This window comes from Myotis yumanensis, unplaced genomic scaffold (genome assembly GCF_028538775.1).
Source record: "Myotis yumanensis isolate MYYU_CA2020_CCGP unplaced genomic scaffold, mMyoYum1.0.hap1 SCAF_10, whole genome shotgun sequence".
Classification (NCBI taxonomy): domain Eukaryota; kingdom Metazoa; phylum Chordata; class Mammalia; order Chiroptera; family Vespertilionidae; genus Myotis; species Myotis yumanensis.
In genome coordinates this window covers 8020827-8043888 of record NW_027223761.1, presented here as the reverse complement: position 1 = coordinate 8043888, position 23062 = coordinate 8020827, and the positions used below count along the sequence as shown (strand labels likewise).

General features: G+C 58.9%; 1 protein-coding gene across 4 annotated transcripts in view; it reads right to left on the bottom strand.

Moving 5' to 3' along the window:
* Positions 1–4225: 4225 nt before the first annotated feature.
* The window catches only part of ANO1 (anoctamin 1), a 73516-nt gene continuing 54679 nt past the window's right edge, over positions 4226–23062 (bottom strand). For all 4 annotated transcript variants that reach the window (XM_070427713.1, XM_070427712.1, XM_070427711.1 and 1 more), the window contains 10 exons: positions 22421–22622; positions 22143–22254; positions 21096–21153; positions 18773–18873; positions 18067–18212; positions 15418–15570; positions 10793–10845; positions 9484–9668; positions 6449–6554; positions 4226–5773 (listed from right to left, as the gene is read on the bottom strand). In XM_070427713.1, the coding sequence (XP_070283814.1) occupies positions 5531–5773; positions 6449–6554; positions 9484–9668; positions 10793–10845; positions 15418–15570; positions 18067–18212; positions 18773–18873; positions 21096–21153; positions 22143–22254; positions 22421–22622 (1359 nt within the window). In that variant the 3' untranslated portion in view covers positions 4226–5530. The remainder of the gene's footprint in view (positions 5774–6448; positions 6555–9483; positions 9669–10792; positions 10846–15417; positions 15571–18066; positions 18213–18772; positions 18874–21095; positions 21154–22142; positions 22255–22420; positions 22623–23062) is intronic.

Here is a 23062-nt window from a genome sequence, read left to right as displayed (position 1 = left end):
AGCGTTAACGCAGCTGGAACTCAGCACAGGGGTTCAGGACCCTGGTTACAGTTGGGTGAGGAGGGGTGACCAGAAGGGAGCACCAAGGGAGGCTTCTGAGTCCTGGCTACAGAGGTGTGGGTTTTGTGGCAGTTGTCTAGACACTTAAGGTACGTGCAGTTTTCTGTGTTACACGTCAGTGTGTGGGGGAGAGTGGGGGCATGGGGGTGGGAGGAAGAGAAGGGGAGAGGGAGAATGGATCACAGTAAATAAGTATCGGCAGAGCTGAGGAAATCAGGCCTCAGTTTCACAAGCTGCCTTTTCCCTGGGTGCATCCCAGGATCCTGACCCGGGGGCTCACACCAACTCCTCTGAGGAAACCTGGCTGAGGTGTCTGTGCTGCCCAAGTCAGTGTGCCAGGTGTCAGCTCCTCTGCCAGAGGCTGTGGGCCTATCTGCGGGCCAGAGGCATTACCTACCTCCCACGTAACCCCTAACCTCCTCCACCAACACTCCTCCAACACCAACATGCCAGTTGATTCCAAGGCCCACGCAGCTCAAAGGCAGAAAAGCTCAGTTGTCAGTCTGTTTGCCTGCCATCCATGTGCCCATTCACTGATCTGTCTACCTAACCACTTATCCATCCATCCATCCATCCATCCTCCCAACCACCCATCCATGTACCCATTCACTGATCTGTCTACCTAACCACTTATCCATCCATCCATTCATTCATCCTCCCAGCCACCCACCTGTGCACCCATTCACCCATCTACTTATTCATCCATCCATCCATCCATCCATCCATCCATCCATCTTCCCAGCCACCCATCCATGTACCCATTCACCCATCTATCCACCCATCTACTTATTTATCCATCTATCTATCCATCTATCCATCCATCCATCCATCCATCCATCCATCCATCCATCCATCCACCCACCCATCCATCCATCTTCCCAGTCACTCATTCATGCACCCATTCACCCATCCATCCATCCATCCATCTATCCATCCATCCATTCATCCATCCATCCATCTTCCCAGCCACTCATCCATGCACCCATTCACCCATCTATCCATCCATCCATCCACCCACCCATCCATCCATCCATCCATCCACCCATCCATCCTCCCAATCACCTGTCCATGTACCCTTTCACCCATCTATCCACCCATCCACTTATCCATCCATCCATCCATCCATCCATCCATCCATCCATTCTCCCAGCCACCCATCATCCATTCACTCACTTGGTACTTCTGGTGCCTTCTTTGTGCCCGGCCTTGGGCCACTGCTCCTTCCGGGTCTGTTCCTTGCAGGGTCAGCACTTTCCCACTTGGTGGTGGCTCCTACAGAACGTGGACGGTAAATGAGTGCTGCCCAAGCGTGGAGACACCGACACCTGTGCTGGGGGTCATTTTAGGGAGCATGTAAATGGCCCCTAGGAGCCTGCAGGTGAATGTGTGGGAGGTGGGGATGTGGGTGCCCGGCTCTGAGTCCAGCCTTGGGGTGAGGACAGCTGTGTCCCAGCACACGCCTTGGCCAAGCTCTGTTCCAGGCACCCCCACAGCTGGTTCTGCATCTCAGGAAAAGGACCTGCCCTGGGCTCGTCTAGAAAGCCAGTGGCTCCGGCAGCCATAGTCTCAGCTGCCCCTGTGGGCTGTGGGCAGGCACGTTTGGGAGGGTGGGAGGTGGACTGTGGTGGGTGGAGAGGACTTGCACCATCTGAAGAAGGGCAACCGCCCCCAGTCACACGTGAGAGGTAACACGGTGAAAAAATGGGGCCGTGTCATCAATGGGGGAGAATTTTCAAGAGAACAGCAAGCCAGGATTTTTATGTGGATTTAACTGGTTTTTCTATATTAAATTCACTCAAATATCAACTAATTCTGAACCTATCAAACGGAGGTTGTGGGGCTGGATGCAGCTCACACCAGCCTCCACCCTCTGGGGAGGGCTGCCCCAAACCCCACATCAGATGCCGGGGGACGGACTCCTGCCCATTCCCACACCACCCGGGGGCCAGAAGCAAAAGTGTTCGGCCCTAGGTGCCACAGGGCCTGGGTGTGAAAGACGGCTGTGCAGCCTGCTGTGTGACCACAGTGGAGCTCTGACCCTCTCTGGGCCTCCTTGTGCCCGCTGTGAAGTAATGGCACCGACCAACCAGCTGATCTCTGGGGAATCCTTCCACTGTGAGATTGCGAGTCTTTCTGACATTGTTGCTCTTTCTCCACCACTTCTACCACCCCTGTCCAAGCCTACCCTGGCTCACCTGGACTTCTGCAGCTCTCTCCTCTCGGGGTTCCCACCCAACAGCTGCAAAGACTAAGATGTGAATCAGATCCTGGCACTGCCTGGTTAAAACCACCCTTACTTTGCCATGGCACTTAGCACCAAGCTCACTGTCCTCATGTGGCCGGGAGCCCCTGCGTGAGTTGGTTCTGGTGGCCTCCCCTGCCCTTTGCTCTAGCCACGCTGTCCTTGCTGCTCCTAGAGTTAGCCCAGCACACTGCTGCCTCAGGACCTTTGCACTGGCTGTTCCCGCTGCCTGAACTGTCCTGCCTTCCTCTCCAGGGTTTTACGTTCTGGCTCCTCATTGCTCAGCTCCCCAGGGGCCTCCCTGACCAACTCAGTCTGTCCGTGGTACCCCCTGTTTATGTTCATCAGCACCCCTTTCTTCCTCTGAAGCTATCTGTTTTGGTGTTCATTTTCCGGTTCAGCATCTGGCGCCCTCTGCAAGAAGCCATCCCCCGAGAGCAGGGGCGGTGTCTGCTTGGTCCATGGCTCTCTCTGTGAGCGGGGCATGAGTGAATGTCTGTAGGGCCTGAGTGCCAGCCTCCATAAGGTCTTGGCTTAGGTGCTACGGAGCCTGTGATCTTGGGCAAGTCACCGCCCCGCTCTGACGCTGTGTCCTCATCTGTCAAACGGGGCAGGTGCCACCATGAGCCCTCGGGCTTCAGGGAGGACCCAGGAGAGGGAGGGGTTCCTGCGACACTGGCCCTGGGTGCTGCCCTCTGTTTAGGACCTAGAGCAGTGATGGCGAACCTTTTGAGCTCAGCGTGTCAGCATTTTGAAAAACCCTAACTTAACTCTGGTGCCGTGTCACATATGGAAATTTTTTGATATTTGCAACCATAGTAAAACAAAGACTTATATTCTTGATATTTATTTTATATATTTAAATGCCATTTAACAGAAAAATCAACCAAAAAAATGAGTTTGCGTGTCACCTCTGACACGGGTGTCATAGGTTCGCCATCACTGACCTAGAGTGCGGTCCCACAGCTCCAGAAGGCCTTTCTTGACAGCGAGTAACCAGGACACTGGGCCCTTGCGGTCTGCTGAGGTTTTCTTGGGGATGGAGGCACATGGCCACCAGAGGGCGCCCGAGGCTTGCGGCAGGGAAGGCCTCGGAGGAGTGCGGGACCCCGCTAGCCTGAGCGGCTCCTGCGGCGAGTGTCCAGCTGACAGGGTGTGCTGCCCGCTGAAGTTTGATATTACAAATGCCCCTTCTTTCACCAAATGATGGCGGTTCTCGGTGGTGGTTTAAAAGCAGGTGCCCCCACTTAGCCACAGGAAAACACTGGTGACTCTAGGTTGGTCCCTGAAAGGTTGGCGGGAAGGTTTAGCTTTATGAAATCCCAAATACTCTGTTGGGTGGGATCAGGGGTCAGGATTTGGGGTTCATGGAAGAGGCTGCTGGGAAGGTGCGACAACTCCCATCCCAACACACACGTGTGCACACACAGACACAAGGACATATAAACACATGCACACACATGCACACACGTGCACACACTAGGCACACACAAATACACACTTGCACACACACGCACATATACCAGTAAACACATAAGCCCATATGTGCACACACAAGCCCCGGCATACACACACGCACACACAGACACATGCACACATGAACACATGCACACACACGCCCCTGCACACATGCACACATACACACGTGCACACGCACACACTCTGAGGGGAAGTCCCAGGAACACCCACAGCACTCCATGTGTCTCACCAAAGATGACGGATGCCCCCAAGTCCCTCCCGAATTCTCAGCTCCGCCCTGGGGCTTGGGACACGGGGAGCCCGGGGAGCCTCCTGGGGCAGATGTCACCGGACAGTGTTCCGTGAGGACGGTGCCACGCACACACATTTACTCAGGGGAATGTCTAGCCACGGCTTCCGGATCTGTGCACATTCACTTTAAAAAAAAAGGTTTCCATGAGAGGATTTTTGGTAATCACCTAGTTTTTAATACAATATTCATATACAAAACCCTCATTTCACACAACTTCCTGTACACAAGAACACAGAAGCATCCGATGGCGCGATTTTAGCACATAGGGACGTCGCCGCCTGCAGACTATGATCAGGGCAGGCAGCCGACCCCACGATCGCGACAAACGCCGTGCGTCTCCTTCTCTCCCGTGTTTCTCTGGGTGCTCGAGGCTTGGACCCCCCGACACCCACAAGACCTGTGTACACAAGCTCTTAAAATCCTAACTCTCCAACAGTAACATTCCTGTGAGTAAAAATATAGAGAAGTGTTACCAAAATAGAAGACTTTATTAATAAAAATCTTTGGTAGTAACAGTATTTTAAATTCCTCTCAATGATACTTGGTTAACTAGTAAAAGAAATTCCTTCCACCTTTTAGCTACAGGAAAAAAAAAAACCCTTCAAATCCACCGTAGAATCGATTAAAAAACAACAACAAACCCTCAATAAATATCCTAAAGCTGTGACCGAACCCTGGGAGCCGTTAGACTTCCTGAAACCACTGTCGCCCCTAGATGCCTCCAGGTGACCGCTCACTGCCTGCTGTCCTGTTGCTGGGCTTTGCCCATGAGGAAAGGGGACAGCTGTGAGGCCAGCTCCCGGCGCGGGAGTGGGGTGGGGTGGGGAGGGGACAGGTGTGGCTCCTGGCGGGACCTGCCCCCGCTGGCTCTCAGGCGTAAGCTGGATGCTCCCACCCCCTCTGGCCGACATGGCCAGGCCACCTCTCCTGACCAGAGAGCCTGCTTCTGAGCCTACAGAAAAGGTGATGGAAATCGGCTCGCTCTCTTGACCTAGAGGCAGGCGAGGTCTCAGGGAACTGGTCTCAAATGGCTCATTCCTCTCCGTTCCCCCTCCAGGTGGCACCAGATGTGCCCAGGGCCTCGGGTGCTGTTCCCACCTGTCAGGGTGCCAGGGGGATTACAGAAGGTGCTCCCCGGCGCCTCTGCTCACGGCCACCGTGGGGGGAGGGGGGAGACGCCAGGACTGCCCCGCAAAGGCCGCCTCTGCCGCCCGCACCACCCTATCCCAGCAACCATTCTGATTAACTCCAAGAGAAAAGATAAAAAAATTCCCTGCATCATGGGTTTGTGCAAAAACAAGGGAAAAAAAAACAGAAACCCAGAAAAAAGATTTTAAAAAATGTTGTCCTATCAGAAGGTGGTCTTCAAGGTTTGCTGCAAACACAGGAGCCACCCGACCTGGTGGGGGTGGGCCGCCTGCCCGGGAGAGGTGCCCGTCGGTTGGGCGCCGGGGCCGCTACAGGGCGCCCCCGTGGTTTTCGGGGCCGTCTGGGCCGGCCTGGGGGCTGTGGTTGCCGCAGGACTCGCCCTTCTTCGGGCCCCGCTCCATCCACGTGTCCAGCAGCTGCTGCTTGCCCTGCTCCTCCCGCATGAACAGCTCAACCATCAGCACCTTCTCCTTGTGGATCTGCTGGCTGATGTCCTTGGGGATGTCCGGGATCACCCAGTCCACGAAGTCGCTCATGAACATGACCAGGTTCTGGAAGGACAGTCAGCGCGTGGGGGTGGGAAGGAGGACCCCGGAAAATGCTCCCCGCCTCTCCCCACCTGGCAGCGCTGCCCCCTGTCACGCCCCTGCCCGTGGCCTTGGCCACCCCCTTGGAGCTCCTGGGCCTCGGTTTCCTGGAAGGTATAACTGAGGCAGGAGACCTGCCAGCAGCCCCTCCCGACACGTTTGCCAGCCTTCTTTTGAAAATTTTACCGTTATTGATTTTTAGAGAGAGAGAGGGAGAAAAAGAAACACCAGTTTGTTATTCCACTTGCATGATCATCACTCATTGGCTGAATTCCTGTATGTGCCCTGCCCTGGGGATCGAACCCACAACCTGGGGGTAGTGGGTGACGCTCTAACCGACTGAGCCACCAGCCAGGGCAGCCGGCCTGCTTGAGAATCTGAGCTCCGTAAACAGGAAAGGCCTCTGGAGGATTCGGAATTCCTTGGCTGGGAGGCTTCGGAGATGACCCGCTGGGTCACGCATCACCAAATAAGACAAGTGTCAAGGCTTTCAAGCAATTGATAACATGAAAACAGCCCACAAAAGGAGGGATCTTTGATGCCTCCGTGGGCACGCCCGCAGTTCTGCGGCTCGGAACCCTGCTGCCCGGACCCTGCCTGACACACTCTCAAACTCCTGGACGCGGGGCCCCGGCGTACCTGGAAGACGATGACGAAGGCCAGCCGTGCCGCCAGGACGGCCCAAAAGTCCTTGGAGATGTCGTACTTGTGTTCCGACCACGGGGGCTCCCGGTAGTCTTTGTACCTGCAAACGCCGGCAGGAATCGGGGGGCTGCGAGAGGACCCTGGGGTTCTGCCCAGCACCACGTGGCCCCTGAGGCCAGAGCCTCGCCAGGGGCAGCCCCGCCGCCCAGGTGACAGGAAGTCTCTCCATGTTGGTGGAAGTCTCTCCATGTTGGAGGGAACCACCGTGGGCTGGCAGGGCCCGAGGGGCTTTGCGGAAAGTGAGGCCCCAGTTAAGTGTCCCTGGAGGCCCAGCTGTGGGGCCCCAGAAGGAGGCTCTGGGACCATCTGGTGAAACCCTATCTCCAAAAGAAGTCCCACCGGAAACCCCGGGAGGTCAAACCAAGCGAGCGGGGCTTCCCTGGCTGAAGTGGGTGGGGGTCCCTAAGCCTGGCTCCCCTAACCTTGACCCACACCTGCGGTCCACAAAACTCAGGCTGGGTCTGCTGAAACCCAGTCTGAAAGCCACCTGCCCAGTCTTTGCAGCGGAAACTACTGGAAAGAACGACATGTTTTCTCAGCGTGGCCTGTGGAGGAGGTTAAACATACAAGTGGCGTGGCTGGGGCCTGCCTGGCAACTGCCCCAGGGGGCCCAGTGCCCAGGGGCACTCCTCTCTCTTCCAGCCACAGCCTCTTGGCTGTGACCGCCTTATCTCTGACTAATACAGTCCACCTCTCCTTCCCAGTTACCACGTTTAGACATTGCCTAATGACTTCCTGCTCGGAGAGACCAGCGCCTCACACCCCTCCCCCGTGCCTGCCTCTGTCCCTCCTTCTGCCCACCACTCTGCCAAGTGGGAGTGATGGGCACCTCCTGAGCTTCCGGTCTCTCCATCCCCTTCCTCTTTCACGCAGGCCCAGAGATGCCCAGGGTGAGGACCCAGGGTTCTGTCTCCACCTAGGCCCATCCAACTGCTCCCTGAAATCCGGGGGTGCTTGGGTTTAATGGGCTGATGCCCCTCTGCATTGGAAATGCCCTCAGAAAAAATGCCCGCAGTTTCCAGGCTAGGGGGCCACAGGTGTGGCCCGTGCTGGTCACTGAAAAGCTGAGGTCCAGTGGGGGAGCGGAGGAGGGGCGGCACCGGCTCTGTGGGCACAGTAGCCCTGGCCTGGACCCCAACCCAGTTACTGCCTTGCTGTGTGTCCCTGCACCATCGCCTGGCCTCTCTGGGCCTCTGCCTGGCATTCCCTCACTTATTCACATCGTGTGCCTTTACTGAACAGCTACCATGTGCCAGGCCCCAGTCCAGGGAGCAGACGCAGCAGGGAACACAACCAACAGGGCTCCTCACCCACAGAGCGTTATCTCTGGAGTGAGCTGGATGGGAGGGCTAAGCTGCCAACCCCGGAGATAGGATTGGGCTGGGAACCCACAGTCTGGTGCCAGCTGCTGAGCGACCCAGAAGTTGCACAACCTGAACTCCGATGGGAACAGGCAGCCCGTGTTCTCCCAGCATCAGAAGCCACACACGTGTCCTCCTTTCTGTGCTCAAGGCCTGCTGCATCGGGAGACTGGGAAATGTGTTTGGGTCACCTGGCAAACTCCTATGCATCCCTCAAAGCCCACTTACAGATCTGTCCAGATGCCACCACCTGCACTGACCTCTATGATCTTTTCTTTTTTCCTTGCGTGGCTCTCCTTAGCCACCTGCTAGCTCCCCTGGAGAGAATAACAATATTGATGTCCTCTCTGGGGATGGCTGTGAGCATTACATGAGACAAGGCCTGTTTTAGTACAGGAACAAATGGTAGCCACCAGCATCACAGCTCTCAGCTCTGCTCTGCCACCTCTCACACCCACCGCCCCAGGCTGGGCTCCGCGCTGCTCCTCCCACAGCCAGCTCCTCCGGGAAGTGGGTTGTCACGGGCGCGGCCAGTGGAGGCGTGGAGCTCACAGCACCTGCAGCCCATGATCACGGCCAAAGGATGGGGTGGACCTGGCTGAAAGCGAATTCTGGGGAGAGCAGTGGTCTGGCCCACAGTCTTCCACGTCCACGGGGGTAAAAGCAACAAGATACTTAAAATAATGGGGCCTTCACCCTGCTCCCTGGCCTTCCACTACGTGAGCACGACACCTGAACATGGGCTGCAGCATGGGCTGGGGAGCTGCCTCCTTAACCAATGCCTGTGACCTGCTTCCTGATTCTAAGACCCAAGGCTGACCCTATGACATCAGCACTGACACTCCTGAGGGGATTTCTAATGAAATGGCCTCATACCTCCCTGCCTTTCTTTCTTCAGAATCATCCTTCCTCTAAAATTCAGTTTAGACAAATAGGTCAAGCCTGAGCGTGTTCTTGGCATGAACATTCAGACAACACAAAGGTACTGGTGCTCCTGACGAGCCGGAGGCTGGGGCTTGGGCTCTGCCCGCCCGGCACCTGGGGCACCTGCCTGCGGTAGGACAGGCGGAGGGTTGGAGCGCGCCATCCTCTGCCTTTCCTGGGTGCCTGTGCCCATCTATGTGTATGTTGAAATATGGGCCCCTCCCTGACACAGAGCACGCAGGGCACCATGTCGCTGCCCACTGATCACTCGCCAGCCGGGAATGTCTGCTGCTGCAGCGCCATCAGCAGCGCCTGCAGAGTCCACGAGACTCGGGCCTGGGACTGCTGACTACTGGGCAGGAGCCATTCTTGCCCCCGGGCCTGCTGGGCCGAAGGGTACAAAGCCGGAGCTGCTGGGGGACCTCCCTGCTGCCAGAAAACCATGCCTGCACGGACGAGACAAAGGCGGGAGGCAGCACCCAAGTGGCCCTGATGGCAAGCGGTAGCACCTGGATCCAGCCATGCCTGAAGCTACTCTGGACTTCCTAGTTAAAAGAACGAAGGGATCTTTTATTTCTCGCAGTACCACTGAGCTGTCCCGTGACTTGCCCCTGAAAGAATCCTGGCTTGAACCGGGTTCTCCCAGAAAGCGGGCTTTTCACTGGGAGGGGCGGGGAGTGGTACCTGCAGATGTGCACCTCGTAGCCCAGGTCCAGGGGGTCGTTGGGGGCCGTGCCGTCCTGGAAGTCGCTGACGTTGAAGGAGGAGAGGGTGTGGTTGACGAAGCCGTGCATGGTCCCGTTCTCGCTGTACATGTACAGGTACACCAGGCGGGGGATGAAGTCCGACGTGAAGGAGATCACGAAGGCCTGGGCGGAACAGCAGAGTGAGCACAGGACCCGTGGCCCTGGGCCTGCTCGCGGGACACTCTGCCCATGAGTTAGTGATGTGAGCAAAGGCCCAGGGAACACATGAAGGGTTGGGGGCATTCCTGTCAGCCCCTCCGGCAGCCCACGGAGCTGGGAACACATCACCCCTGGGTGGGAAGGCATGGGATGAATGCTGGCAGCCTCTTACTAGCTGTGTGGCCTTGGGCTAGTCACCTAACCTCTCTGTGCCTCCATTTTTCTTCTGGTTACACAGGACTAACAACACCCACTGTACAATCCTCATGCCTCGTGTTTTTTTTAAATATATTTTTTAAGATTTTAAAAATTGATTTTTAGAGAGAAGAAGAAGATGGAGAGAGAGTTTAGAGAAACATCGATGTGAGAGTGAAACATCAATCGGCCGCCTCCTGCACACCCCCTACCAGGGATGGAGCCTGCAACCCAGGCATGTGCTCTGACTGGGAATTGAACCTGCAACTTTTCAGTGCACGGGATGATGCTCAAGCAACTGAGCCACACCGGCCAGGCACTTAAAAAAAAAAAAAGAGCAGAAAAATTGCCTATGAGGAATCTCTCTTTCTCAATGTCTCTCTGTCTCTGTCTCTCCCTTGTTTATTCTCAGGACTCTGGGGAGAGTGGACTTAGGGGTCAAGGTGGGCATGGTGGAGAATTTTGCTCAAGAATTTGTGATGCCGAACCAGTTTGGCTCAGTGGATAGAGCGTCGGCCTGCGGACTGAAGGGTCCCGGGTTCGATTCCGGTCAAGGGCATGTACCTTGGTTGCGGGCACATCCCCACTGGGGGGCGTGCAGGAGGCAGCTGATCGACCTCTCTCATCGATGTTTCTAACTCTCTATCCCTCTCCCTTCTCCTCTGTAAAAAATCAATAAAATATATTAAAAAAAAAAAAAGAATTTGTGATTCCCGCCTAAAGCTCCCCACAACGTCTCAACACGACCAAGGGACACTTCTAAAGAGAAGACGCTGCTGCCAGCCCGTGGCCCTGCCCAGGTTGAAAGCAGAGGGTGCCCAGCTCCTGGGAGGGGCGACGGGCTGCCAGCCAGCTCAGCCAGGGCCTCCCTGTGCCCGACTGCAGTCACTTACGTTGATGATGACGGCAAGTTTCCCGATGCCTCTGAGAATGTTGTACCAGATTCCTGGGGAGGCAGAAGCACAGTGTTAGCCCCTGCGGCGGGTCTCAGGGACCCGGCTGCTGGCCCAGACAGGCACCTGCTGACCCCGGAGCCTGGGCTCCTGCAGGTCTGCCAGCTGCTCGTAAGCAAATCCTAACTTCTAAATGAGTGCTTCCAACCAGCTGGTCCCTCCGTCGTCCTGAACAAGCTCCCGTGAGCCTGTTTACCCACTGATGGGCTTGGACGCCGCCGTTTTTTCTACGACAAAGATTCAAGTCGGGTGCAGCTCTTGCCCATAAGAGCCCACGGCACGGTAACTCGAGGCCACGCCCAGAGGGTTGGTGACTAGAACTGTTACGGCAGCTCTTTCCTTCTGTCCCTATATTTAGGGACACGTCAGACGTAGTGTGGGGTCCTGGGTGTAAAGACCATTTCCCGAGGCACCTGAGCGCAGGTGAGAAGGATCCGGCTGCCCTGGAGGAGCAGGTGCTCTGCCACGGCCCCCCTGGCAGCCGGGCCCAGGAAGGAAGTGCCTTATCTGGGGGACCTGCCTGTTAGGGCCTTGATGCTGCGACTCCTGGGAGGGGCCCAGTGCCTCCTAGCCCAGTGACCCTAACCCAGTCCTGTTGGGCCGGGAACCCTGTCGCTGAACCAGATCTGATTCCGGGGACAACCAGCACTTCTCGGAAAGGGCAGGAGAGGACCACGGCCCAGCCTGGCCTGTTGGTGCGACTGGCACTAGGGGAGTCTGTGGCGGGTGGGGTTTCTCTACTCAGGGCGGAGGCTGCTTTGGGGCAGGAGAGCAGTGAGCACCTGGGCGCCCCCTGGGCCCCGATTTGGGGGTGCATGCTGGTGGTCTGCAAGGACATGATTCCAGGTCTGTGTGGCCCAGAAGCTAGAAACCACAGGCTTGGAGGCAGCGCCCGAGGCCAGCTCTCTTACTCCCCGCCGGCCTGTGAGGATTCTGTGACAGCGCCCCCTGCTGCTGGCCCGGCCTCCGGTCAGCAGTCCTGCGGCCGTGGGAGGGCCGACCGAATCCAGACACAAGTTGGTGTGGTTCCCTTTGGTCTTCCCTGAGAGCAGGAACTCGGCCCATCACGTGCTCCGTGGCCGTGTCAGCATCCTGTGTGGGCCCATCTCCCGTTCATGCGGCCCACCTGTGGGGCCTGAGTTTGCGACCTCAGAGCTGGGGTGCTGGGGTGCTGGGGCTCAGGTAGCCTGGGGGAGGTTGCCGTCTCTGGGTAGGGGGCTCCCTCGGGAGGCAGCTGAGCTCAGCACGAGGAAATGGGTCCACGGCCGGGCTGGTGGCAGCAGGGAACGGGTGGGCCAGCAGAGCTTTCCCCAGGTTGGGAGCGAAGCCTGTCTTGCAGGTGCCACAGCGCCTTCACATGGCGGCCAGTGGTCCTCGGAGTGACCCCCACACCAGAATCGTGGGGTCCCGCTTAACAAGTGCAAAACCTGCCGAAACCGGTTTGGCTCGGTGGATGGAGCGTCGGCCTGTGGACTGAAGGGTCCCAGGTTCGGTTCCGGTCAGGGGCATGTACCTGGGTTGCGGGCACATCCCCAGGAGGAGATGTGCGGGAGGCAGCTGATCGATGTTTCTCTCTCATCGATGTTTCTAACTCTCTATCCCTCTCCTTTCCTCTCTGTAAAAAATCAATAAAATATATTAAAAAACAAAAAACAAGTGCAAAACCAGGGCCAGACCAGCCTGTCTCGGTGTCTTGACTCTCCCCAGGTGCCTAGCCGAGCTCCATGGTGAGGACGGCTGCCCTGCGGATCCCCAGGCGCCAGGGACCACGCTCGTGGGAAAAACCTCTGGGCTTCCTTTATGGGGGGGGGGGGGGGCTGCCTTCTTCAAGGTGCCTCTGCCATCCCAGGTGCTGAGACCCATTTCCAGGAACATGACAGGGCTGTGTAGTCACCCGTGACGACACGCGGCGCCCGGAGCGGAATGCCGGCAGGAGTTTGTTCCCGGAGGCTCCGCAGAAGGAGGCTGAGAGCCGGAAGTGGGTTAATCTGGTGTCAGAGGTCAGGGCTGGGAAGCTGGAGCCGGTTCCCACGCACAGGGCTGGGTCCCCTGCAGCGCCCTCCCTCTCCGTGCCCAGGCAGCAAGATGCAGGCGCCGGGCCTTTGTGGCAGAGCTTCCCCCAGCCACCCCGCCCGTGGGTGCAGGTCACAGGGGCCACTGGGGCCCTCCGTCCCCTCGGGGCCCTGCACGGATCACAGGAGGAATACAAAAGCCTCTTCAGGAAAAGGTTACAGCGAAGAAGCCCATAAATAAACCCGTGAAAGGAGGCAGGTTATGCCTCCAACCAACCATACAGGAACCAGGAAGTGAGCGGTGATCCGAAAGAACCAGAGCCAACCTCCCCCAGGCCCTGGAGACCTGCTCCAAGCCTTGCTCGCAGTGGGAACAACGGCCACAGTGGAGTGCAGAGGCCGGAGGCTGCCCAGGCTCCTCCCACCCTGGTGGGTTGGCAACTTTTGGGATGTGGCTGCAGGGGGCAGCCAGGCTTTGCCAAGCAAAGGGCGCCAAAGCAAACACCGGACCGGGGCCTGCGGGCACCTGAGAATCATAAGGAAGAGTGACAGGAGGCCGCACTCTTTCCTTTACTGCCACTGGGCACGGGGTCCAGCTTTCCCAAGGACTGTCCAGTGTGTGGCGAGCAGGCCCCTGCCACCCCTGGCGAGGCCTTTGGTGCAGCATAAGCTTCTGGAGGCCACTCTCCTCACACAGGTGTGAGGCTCTGGGAGATCCCCGCATGGCTGTCAACCCTCTAGCCTCGGTTTTCCCATCTGGAAAGTGGGACCAAGGATCTTGCCACCCGACAGCTGAACCTCCGGGAGACGTTCAATGCCAGACCTGCTCCCTGGGGTGGTCCTTGGAGCAGGTGTGATGCGCTAACTGAAGCCTGCTGCCGTGTCTCAGTCTCGGGGCGGGCGGCGGGGGGGGGGGGGGGGGGGCGGGGGGCGGGTGGTGCGGGTCTGCAAGCATCGCCTGGGTTTGGGTGGCCCATGAGCAAAGACCGGCTTGTTACATTTTAACGTGTGAGATGGAAACCCAGTTGATCTGACTCGAGGACGTGGCCTCCTGGTCCACAGGGACTGAAACATTGACTCTGGGACCTTCACGTGCTCTGAGCTCCGACCCATGTGATGGGAGGATGGGGGGGGGGAAGGGGAGGGGAGGCGAGGGTGAGGCAGCATCACAGACCAGAAGGGACTCAGAGAGCCAGCCAGTTCAAGGGCCTTAACAGCTGTTTAAAATTGCACACAAGCCCGGCCGGTGTGGCTCGCTGGTTGAGCGTCAACCTATGAACCAGGAGGTCACGGTTCGATTCCTACATGCCCTGGATTGCGGGCTCGATTCCCAGTAGGGGCCGTGCAGGAGGCAGCCGATCAATGATTCTCTCTCATCATTGATGTTTCTATCTCTCCCTCCCCCTTCCTCTCTGAACTCAATAAAAATAAATTTTAAAAAAATCCCACATGGAATCCTACCGGGAAGTTGGGTAGGGAGGGCGTCTGTTCTGAGTCCTTGCTGGTGGTCTGTGATGGGGGCAAACTAACGTGTCAGAACGCAGGGGGATGGCTGCTACACTCGAGTCCTGGCTCTGATGTCCCTCCCTGAGGAAAGCCCAAGTGTCCGGGCTCCTCTCAAAGCCGGGCCCGCAGGCCTCATCACGGGTCCCACAGCTCCAATGTGGGGTTGCATGGGAACCGGACAAAATCACCAATAGGCGACCATGTCGGAGCCATGAAGATGGCGATTTCATACAGTTCAACCTAAGAGACCGCACTTGTGATGGAGTCCACGCCATCTCAGAGGTGGATGGGGGGCGGGAGGGGAGGTCTGGCTACCATGGGCGGGTCCATCGGCCAGCAGAGGCCAAGGCACGGCCAAGGACAGGGATGGGATGGCCCAAGAGGACAGAGGAGCTCCTGGCAGGGCTGGTGGAGCCCCCATATTTAGCAATATCATGTCTCGACTGTGAAAGATAAAGTGATCCCCCAGGAAGGAAGGCCCTGGGGTGTCCTGCCACACTGCAATCCAGCCCTTCATCAGGGGGAGGGGGGCGTTTCCCCTCCTTTTCTTTCTTTCTTGTGAACATCAAATGATTAAATGATACCCTACGTAGGAAGGCCCTTGTTAAGCAGCTACCGTGAGCTTCCCCATTGGTCTAGCTCTGTGCTCTGGGGGTGCACACAATGTCCCTTGTGGGGAGGGGAAGTTGAGGACCATTGAAGGGAAGTGCAGCCGGAGGACCTGGGGCGGTGGGTGGTGAGACGTGTCCGGACTAACTCCCGTGGCCAATACATCTCAGGAGTTAGGAGGCTGGTGGGTGGGGGGAGTGGGGAGCCTTGGGGTTGTACATCACCCTGCCCCGGGGTGGGGGGAGGGGGGAGCCTTGGGGTTGTGCATCACCCCACCCCGAGACTCTGAGTCTCCATCCAGGCAAGGCGCAGTGAGCAGCCTGTGGGGACCCCCTGCCTGGCCCCACTTTGCTGGCTCTGACTCTCGCTTGGGCAGAGCGGGTTCCCTCCCCCAAACCCAGCATGTGCTCTCTCACAACCCGCCGGTGGGTCACTCACCGATATCTTTGGCCCTGACGGCCACCGGCCTGCGCAGCTCGGTGACGAACTTTTTGGCGTCCAGGCGGATCTCGATGATGTTGTTCAGCAGCGCGAACAGCGGGGCGAGGGGGAAGGATGCCACGAACAGGGTGACGAAGCCAAACTGGATGACTGCAGAGAGAGGGAGCCATCAGCCTCCCACACGGGAGGGGGTGCCCACCGCCCAGGAGCCCTGGGAGCTGACCACTGGGGTTCTGGCTGGTGCCCTGCCTCCAGAGGAAGAAGGTGACCCAGCAGTGTGACTCCTGAACAATGGGCCCAGCTGGTCCATAAGTACTCATTTATCACATGTTTAATCTTGAAAAAGAATACAAAATTATCTTGAATGTAAACTGTCATTGAAAAGTAAAAAGAGAAAATCAGTAATGGGAAAAAGGCCCCAGGAGTATCAGGGCCCAGCCTCGGCCATCGTGCCTGGGCTAGAAGGGCCTCGCATGGGCCCTTACGCTCCCATCGGCCAGAGGTTCCTGCACTTGGGGGGCCTGCTAGCGTCTCCAAAAGCCTTTAACATCCCCTTCCATCGGGCCTCGGGGAGCCGGGCGGGGACCAGTGTGCAGGATGATGTCCCCCTCCTCAGGCCCCTCCCTCTCCCTCCTCATCCTCATCACGGACAGGCCGCCTCTGTGGTTTCTTCGCTGGGGACACTGCAGCCAGCACAGGGCCGGCGACCCGGAGGGGACAGGAAAAGGTCGCTGAGCGGAAGCGAGTGGGGCTGCTGGTTCGGGGACTGCACAACAGGACCCGGCCAAGGCGCTCGGTGCCAGGCGGTGAACAAGGAGCTGACAGGGTGTCACGGTGTCAGATGCCTGGCAGCTGAGTGTGGCCACTGTCCGCACCGTCGGTGGGGGCTCCATGTGGCCTCTGGGCTGGACACTGGTCCGGTCTAAAGGCTCTGGGGGTGACGGGGCCCTTGGATAAGCTCAGCGTGCGGGCCAGGGGCTGCTGAGGCTGAGGCTGTGGGTTCCCCCACTCGTCTTGCACTGCTGGGCCAGGAATGGGGCCAGGAGGGCAGCTGGAGCCTCGATGGGGCGAGGGCGGGGGTGGGAAATTCTTGGCGGGGCCTTTTCTTGCTGCATACGGCCACCCGTGTGCTCTGGGTGCCCAGTGAGTTGGCCTCGAGGGGGAGACAGGCAGCGGGTGTGGCGGGGTAACAGTCATGGGGTGCAGAGTGGGAAGGTCTGAAGACTCCTGCAGAGAGCTCCAGAGGGGGCTGCCCGTGGCCACCACGGACAGCTTATTTAAAAGGCGGGTTCCCTGGCCCATCCTTGGTCTGAGCCAGGCGAGGCCTGGGACTGTGGATTTTAAAACAAACCCCCGGGCAAGCGGTGCGGGGCAGGGCGACCTCGGGCGGAGCTTCCTGCTTTATGGCGAGCCTGCCCTGCGCCTGTTGACCCAGCTGGTCCATAAGTCAATCCCAGCTTCCCAGAGCGGCTCGGGGCACGGGGGAGCAGGGCGCTCCCTGGGTGGGCAGGAGGAGCCTGTCCCGTGACCTAATTTCATCAAATCCAGGGGAACGTGGGACTCGACCTCCAGTCATCATAGAAATGAACGTCTGAGAAACGACCTCCTCTCTTAGCCCATCACAGGCTGCCTCTCTCCACCCCCCTCACCCCCTGGGGCGGGGCAGGCAGGGGAGGCCTCCTCCCACACCCCATGCTGGTGGAACAGCCAACCTGCCTCTGGTTCAGCTTGGATTTTATTCCAGGAGGAAACAGAGAATGTCCTCCAAACACAACACTGCTTCCTTTTATTCCAAGCCTCCAGATTCTTTTCCTTCTGAGTCAATGGCGCGGTGCTCCTTGCACCGCTGGGAAGCCGGGCGGGACTTACACGGACCAGCTGGGCCAACAGGCGCGCAGGGCAGGCTTGCCATAAAGCAGGAAGCTCCGCCCGAGGTCGCCCTGCCCCGCACCCCTCACCGCGCAGTTTGCCAGGGGTTTGTTTTAAAATCCACAGCCCCGGGTCTCAGCCCGCACAGACCAGGGATGGGCCAGGGAACCCACGTCTTAAATAACCTGTCCGTGGTGGCCAGGGGACACTCCCCTCTGAGGCCTCCTTCCCTCATCCGTTCAATCAGCGATCACGCACTGAGCGCCCACTGTCCACCTGGGCCTGTTCTAGGTGCAGGGGGCCTGCCAGGAAAGGGAGGGGACGGGGCGAGCTGACCATGTCAGAGGGTGATGGGAGCCGTGTGTGGGGAGGGTGGAGGGGAGCCGCTGGGCAGGGAGGGGCCGCCCCCTTTCAACACTGTGGTCAGGAAGACCCTCTGGGGTGGACACTCGGTGCTGAGCCCTGGGGAAGGGAGAGGGGGTGTCGTGCCAATATTAGGGGGAGAGCATTCCTGGGCCTGCTAGTGCAAGGGAGGTGGCCACTAGTGTCTGGGTGACAGTGGGGAGGCCTGTGTGGCCAGAGCAGGGGGAGGAGAGGGGGGGGCGGGTCAGGGAGGCTCCGGGTGGTTGCCATGTGGCCACACCTGACCTCCTCATCTGTCCCTTGCTCCGCCTGAGAGTTACAAGCCACCCCCGGGCACCCTCCCGAGTGCAGGTGACCAGGGCTGTCCGTCCCTGGTGAGCAGGGGCCCGCCTCCCTCCGAGCCCGCCTGCTCACTCATCTCCATGTACTCTGGGGTGAGGCCCCCAAACGGCTCCAGCGTGAAGTCCGCCTCGTATCGCTGCTTCCTCTTCATGTGCTCGTCGTGGTCGGCGGGGCTCTGGCGCTTCAGCCGCAGGTAGCGGATGAACTTCTTCATCTTCCTGAAAGCAAGGCCAGGACTCGGTCAGGTTGCCAGGAGGGCGGGCTTTGGGGGGCTGAGTCTGCACCGCCAGCCGTGCTCCTAATTCCCTGAGCCATCACGTCACACCCTGAGCGGCCGCACTGGCCGGGACTGCTCTGTCCATGGCCTCTTGGCCCTTTCCCCGGAGGCAGGGGTCTAAGGAAGCAGAGGCGCAGGGAGGGCAAGGGCCACCTAAAACCGCGGCGAGGCCCTGAGGGTGCCGAGGGTCTGGCTGTGCCTACGCGGACCCTGGGAGGGCGGAAAGAGAAGGCAGATCATGGCGCCTTGAAGAGGGACCGGGCCATGGTTCCTGAAGGATGCTGGGTAAGCAGGCGCAGCCTCTACAGGACCTGTCGGTACTCTGCATCCTCGGCCAGTCGGGGAGCAGAATCCCGGCCTCCTCCTCGTTCCCTGTGGGGTGACTTCCGTCCGGTCCTCCCCTTCTGTCCTCACCACCTCCCTGTCTGGCATCCCCACGCCCCCCACCCCGTCCTGGCCCAGGCCCGGCATCATCCCGCCCCCCGGCCCGGCGGTACTCACGGGATGCCGATCTCGAACAGGTTGTTCTGGATGAGCTGTTTGCCCAGCATGATGATGCTGAGCTGGATGCAGAGCTCCATCAGGCAGCCGCCCGGGGCGCACTGCAGGTGGAGGGACGGCGCGTGAGATCCCATCCCACCCCAAGGGCACGGGAGAGAGGGCCAGCCCCAGGGAGGGGAGCTCGGCCCTCGTGGGGTGGGCTGAATTGTGTCCTCCACAAAGCTAGGTCCACGTCCTAATCCCAGAACCTCAGAAGGGGACCTTATTTAGAAATAGGGTCTCTGCAGACGTGACCAGGTTAGAATGGGGTCACACAGGAGCACAGTGGGCTCCTGTCCAATGACTGGTGTCCTTACAAGAAGAGAACACAGACCTGCAGAGAAGGCGAGTGAAGCCGGAGGGCGGCAGAGGTCGGAGTGCTGCGTTTATATGCAAGGGAGCGCCAAGGACTGCCCGCGGCCATGGGAGCCGGGAGAGGCCAGGCAGAGCCCCCTCCAGCCTTTGGAAGGAGTGCAGCCCTGCTGACACCCTGGTTTTGGACATCTGGCCTCCAGAACTTCGAGGGGATCCATTTCTGTTTGTTTTTCTTTTAAATATTTTAAGTGATTTCAGAGAGGAAAGGAGAGGGAGATAAACATCAATGATGAGAGAGAATCATTGATCGGCTGCCTCCTGCACACCCCCTACTGGGGATCCAGCCCACAACCGGGGCATGTGCCCTGACCAGGAATCAAACTGTGACCTCCTGGTCCATAGGTCAATGTTCAACCCCTGGGCCACACCAGCCGAGCAATTTCTGCTGTTTTGAGTCTCCCATCTGTGGTATTCTGTTCGGCCCCCCGGAAGCTAGTGCGCCTGGCCTGCAGGCCGTTGGGGCTGGGACCAGGCTCAGGGAGGAAATGCACGGCCAGGCTGGGCAGCGCTGAGGATAATCTCAGCTTCCTCTCCTCTCCCAAGGCCAGTGTCCTGTCCCTTACACCGGCTGCCTGTCCACAGACCCTGCATGGCCACGGGCACGGGCACGGCAGCCTGGGGTCCCTGCAGTTGGGAAGCCACACGGCGAGACAGCCAGCCACCTAATGCCCCTGTCCTTATGGGGCTTGTGTGGCCTTAGGCTGGGGGCTGGTATGATGGGTGAGAACTTAACTCATCTGAACAAAGAGAACTCAGGACACACTAGGAGACCCCTGAGTACAGATGACTCCTCTTTGAGCCCCTAGCACATCTTTTTATATTGTTACCCAAAAGTTTTTCTTGCAGAGCCGTCATTTCATTAAAAAAAAAAAAATGATGCTGGCTGTAGCTGGTTTGTCTCAGTGGATGGAGCATTAGCTCATGGACTGAAGCGTCCAGGTTTGAGTCTGGTCGAGGGCATGCACCTCAGTTGCTGGCTTGGTCCCCGGCCCTGGTCGGGGCACATGTGGGAGGCAACCAATGAATGACTCTCTCTCACATTGATGTTTTTCTCTCTCCATCTCTCCCCCTCCTTTCCACTCTCTCTAAAAAGGAAAAAGAAAAAGATGACGTCTTTGCTGTATTCTATTCTACGAAGGCATGTCACCGACTTCTCCTGACACTGAAGAGTTTGACAGGGCGCCGTCTATGTGAAGGGCACGTCCAGGAAAGCCCTGGCTGGGCTTTTGGCAAACATCTCTTCCTGTGGGTGAGGCCTGTGTCGGGATGTTCAGAGGCTGGCACTCAAGGGGCTGAACCTCTAGGCTGTGCCCTGGGCAGCCAGGTTGCCCTGTGCCTGATGCCCACCCCAACCTTCCCCTCCACAGGCTCTTCATCAGGAAGACACGCCCCCTTATTTTCCGTCAAGTGGAATTATTCTGGGGGTTGGAAATGCTGACCTGGTCCCCCGAGACCTGAACCACCCACCGGCTCAGAAGCCCCAGCTTGGTCTGGGGCCGGGACTCAGCGGCAGAGGACAGCGGGCGCCCTGACCAGACCCGCGGTGACCCAGGGTCACCAGCATCGTGTTTGGGGGGAAGAGAAGCGGGCATTCCGATGTTAAAATAAAATGAAAGGTAGCCGAGTTTAGTTTTCCCTTCATCTTAACCAAAGAGTAGAAGATCCCCGGTCTAATAGAAAAAGGAAAAAAAATCGGTGTCCTTGTTGGGTTTCCCCGACTACGAAGAGATGCTCCTTTCGGGGTGATCCTGTATGGACACACCACAGACTATCAGAGCCCGGCCACCACCCGGGAGAGAGGGGCTCCCACGGGAAGGAAGGAGACCGCCCCCCGATAAGGAATCGGCCGGGCGCCGAGTGGACAGAATGGAAATGTGATGGGGGCCCGGGAGGCTTGCGAGCTCATTACCTCCTCCATGCGGAAGGACCGGAAGATGTACACGTAGTCGCCGGGGCGCCCCACGAACCTGTAACGGTTGGGAGGCAGTTAGAGGGCAGAGACCCAGCTTGGGGGGCCCGTGGGGGAGGGGCGAGCTGAGACCCCCGAGGGCACAGCCTGGAGTGTGTTATAGAGGCCTCTCTCTGCCTGTTCCACTGGCTAACAATGACCGGGGGCTTTTCTGTTGGTCCAGTGTTCCTGTGACTCCCAAACCCACACGGGGTAAGAAACGTAACAGGAAACCAAGTGGCTGAGGGGGGACGGCAGCGGGGAGCCCAGGAGGGGACGAAGGCCAAGCTGTCACCCACCATGGCAGGGCCCCGGGACCCCAGGGACCTTGGGGGCTGGGGTGTGGTGGTCCCTGAGGCTGCCTCTCAGCTTCCTGTGGGATGTGAGGCTGGGGGCCTGCTCCATTGTCATGTATGCTCTCGGGGGGCCTGGACCCCTTGGCTGGGCTCTGGGACCCCAGGGTGGGAGGACCCCGAGGGTCTTGTAAATGATAGGATGCTGAGGAGGAGCCTTTGGGAGGGGTCTTGGGATCAGACCTGCCAGCCCCAGCAGGAGGGGTGGTAGGGAGTCTGGTGGAGGGGGTCAATGGCCAGGATGGCTCCAGAGGGTCCAGACACGGGCTCACCCTGCCACCAGCCTGGCACATGGAGCTGGTCAGTAGCGGCACTTCTTACACCTTTTCCCAGGGCCCTCGCCCTCGAGTCATCTTGACCCACTGTGGAGGCACCTGGCGCTCGCTGCCTGGGGTCCCCACTGTCCAGGGTCCCTGCTGTCTGGGGTCTCCATGGTCCAGGGTTCCCGCTGCCTGGAGTCCCTAATGTTCAGGGTCCCTGCTGCCTGGCACCCCCACAGGCACTAGAACTGGGCGGCAGTGAGAACCATCCTGACTGCTCTGTCCTGGGCCATGGTGCCCCCCGCCCGCAGACACAGGGAGGGGAGCCTCCCACGGGCCTGGCAGCAGTGAGTGGGGGAAAGGCAGTAAGTTTCAGTGGCTGAGGAGGTCCCTACCGGCCTTTGAAGAAAGCCACGTAAAAGATGGGGGTGTAGGAGTTGACGAACTTCAGCAGGAAAGCCTTGAAGATCAGCCTCTCCTCGAAGCTCTTCTCAGTCTTGGGGACCTCTGGAGGGAGCGAGACGCAGGCTGCTGAGTGGCCGGCTGACCGCTCCACGCGGCTCTCCGGGGACGGGGCCCAGAGGAGGGAAGTGACACGCCCGAGGCCCCAGGGCAGGAGGGGCTGCCTGGCTCCAGGGCGGGCCGGGCCGCAGTCCCGGACACGAGCGCTCACCGATCTTGGTGAGCCACCGGGCTACACAGCCGTAGACCTCGTCCAGCAGGATGATGACCACCAGGTTGATGATGACTGCAGTGGCCGTGACCGTGACCCGAATGTTGGACCGCACGGAGGGGGAGGAGTTCATGGCTAAGGCGGCGGCTGTGGAGATTCTGTAGATGATGACGCCAAGGACGATGGCGAAGGTGACCGCAATCTGCAGAGGAGGAGGGACACCTTGGCTGGGCCGCCTGGGTCTCCGGGACCTCCCCCTGTGCTCCCCAGCCAGCCCTCCCTCCCCCCTGTCACCCACACATGCCAGGGGCTCTATGGCATTAAGTCCACAGACACGAACAAAGGACTGGTTTCTGTTTTCCTGAAGAGACTGAGCGGTCCGGCCACCAGGCCAGGTCACCCAGCACACAAGTGGGGTTCACCAGGCTGACCGCCGGGCAGGGGCTCCTCCCCTCAACCTGGTGATGAGCAGAAGCAGAGACCCCACTGTTGGAGTGGAATGTCCCACACAACTGGGCTGGAGGTTGCCTGGGAGATGCGGCAGGGTGGGGGTGGGGGGGTGGGGGGGGAGGGGGGGGCGGCTGGCTGGGATGACAAGGCTGTTCTGTGTGGCACTGTCTGTCTGTCTTCCGTTTCCTTTTC